The 1,578-nt window shown below is 66.7% G+C and overlaps 1 protein-coding gene across 1 annotated transcript in view; it reads left to right on the forward strand.

The window, feature by feature from the left end:
• Positions 1 to 1,578, forward strand: part of DQX1 (DEAQ box RNA-dependent ATPase 1) — a gene marked incomplete at its 3' end in the record, with an annotated part of 13,664 nt that overhangs the window by 6,713 nt on the left and 5,373 nt on the right. The window contains 5 exon segments of the mRNA XM_009893790.1: positions 131 to 211; positions 214 to 312; positions 494 to 652; positions 871 to 1,062; positions 1,190 to 1,315. Of these exon segments, the coding sequence (XP_009892092.1) occupies positions 131 to 211; positions 214 to 312; positions 494 to 652; positions 871 to 1,062; positions 1,190 to 1,315 (657 nt within the window).

Below are 1,578 nucleotides of genomic sequence, written 5' to 3' on the forward strand. Positions count from 1 at the left end.
AGACGGGGGAGGAGGCGGTGGGGTCGCAGCAGTCTGCGTTGTCTGCTCAGCCCGGGTCCTGCCGTGATGCCCCAGGCTGGGGGACGCTGTGTGGGGCGTGGAATCTGCCCCGGGGAGGTGGCAGCGACAGCACTGCACCAGCAGGGTGGAGGGACCTTGGGAGAAGGTGGGGGCTTGTCAGTGGGTGTCCCTTCTCATGGCCTCGCCTGCAGGGCTACAACCCCCGCATCCGGGCAGAGTCCCAGGTGCTGCGGCCCATCAGCAAGAGCCAGGCAGAGTCACGCATGCAGCGAGCTGCGGGCAGCCCCCAAGGTGAGAGCCCCTGCCCTGGTGTCCCCCAAATGTGCCTCCAGTGGGAGAGGGCTCTTGTCCCACCCCACTGGGGCTCCAGGCAGCCCGTGACCCAGCACGCTTCTCTGCCTGCCTGCACTTGCTGCCGCCTCCCCGGGCTTCATCCCTCCCACCATTGTGGCTCACAGCTCCTCTCCTGCAGGGACCTGCCTGCGCCTCTACTCAGAGGCCTTCTACGAACAGCACCTGCCCCCCAGCCCCGCACCCCACGTCAGCGAGACCAGCCTCAGCCGCCTCGTGCTGCTGCTGAAGCGCCTGGACATTGCCGATATGGGCCAGTGCGACTTTCTCGACCGGCCAGGTAGTGCCCACGGGGTGCAGAGGGGCCGGGCATGGCGTGGGGGGGCCGGAGCAGAGGGGCATGATAGGGGCAGCCATACGGGAGGGAGCTGGAAGTTGGCCATGGCCATGGTTGTCACTGAAGCCCAGGTTGTCTCTGGAGAGGGGCTGGAGGGTCCCACGGGTACAGGAAGAGGATGGGCTGCCTGGTTGTGGCAGCTGGCTGACGTTCTGCCCCAGCCCCTGAGTCGCTGATGCAAGCTCTGGAGGACCTGGACTACCTGGCTGCCCTGGACGATGACGGGAACCTGTCAGAGGTGGGGATCATCATGTCGGAGTTCCCCCTGGACCCCCAGCTGGCCAAGGCACTCATCGCCTCCTGCGAGTTCGACTGTGTGGAGGAGATGGTCAGCCTGGCTGCCATGCTCACAGGTACTCACGAGGGGCTCAGAGCCGGCTGTGCTGCTGGTGCAGGGCACAGCGCAGTCCCCAGAGAGCCAGCACTGGCACCGTTGATGCTGGGGGGCATGTGGTGACCTTCCCTCTGCGTCATCCCCAGCTTCCCCCTGCTTTGTTCCCCCCTCCACCCACCTGGAGGAGGCCGCGACCATGCGCCGGCGAGCCCTGCTCCACCCGGACGGAGACCACTTCACCCTCATCAACATCTTCAACGCCTTCCAGCAGCGTGAGTGCCGGGCAGGGGCTCGACTGCCAGCGGGCTGCGCACCCCGCGGGTGTCCCACAGCTCCCTTACGTGTCCCCTGCTCCTTTCAGGAGCAAGCACTGCAGCCACCTTTGTGACCCATCCAGGCGCCCCAGCCTGGCTGTCCCAGCCCCAGCCTGGGGGCTGTGCTCTCTGCAGTGTCCCTGTCCCCGCTGCGTTGAGGGACCACAGTCTGTGGGAGGAGAAGTGCCTGGTTTTGTGGCTTTTTTGGCGCCCCGCCCCCC

The sequence above is a fragment of the Charadrius vociferus genome, unplaced genomic scaffold, assembly GCF_000708025.1.
Source record: "Charadrius vociferus isolate BGI_N301 unplaced genomic scaffold, ASM70802v2 scaffold59, whole genome shotgun sequence".
NCBI classification, from domain to species: domain Eukaryota; kingdom Metazoa; phylum Chordata; class Aves; order Charadriiformes; family Charadriidae; genus Charadrius; species Charadrius vociferus.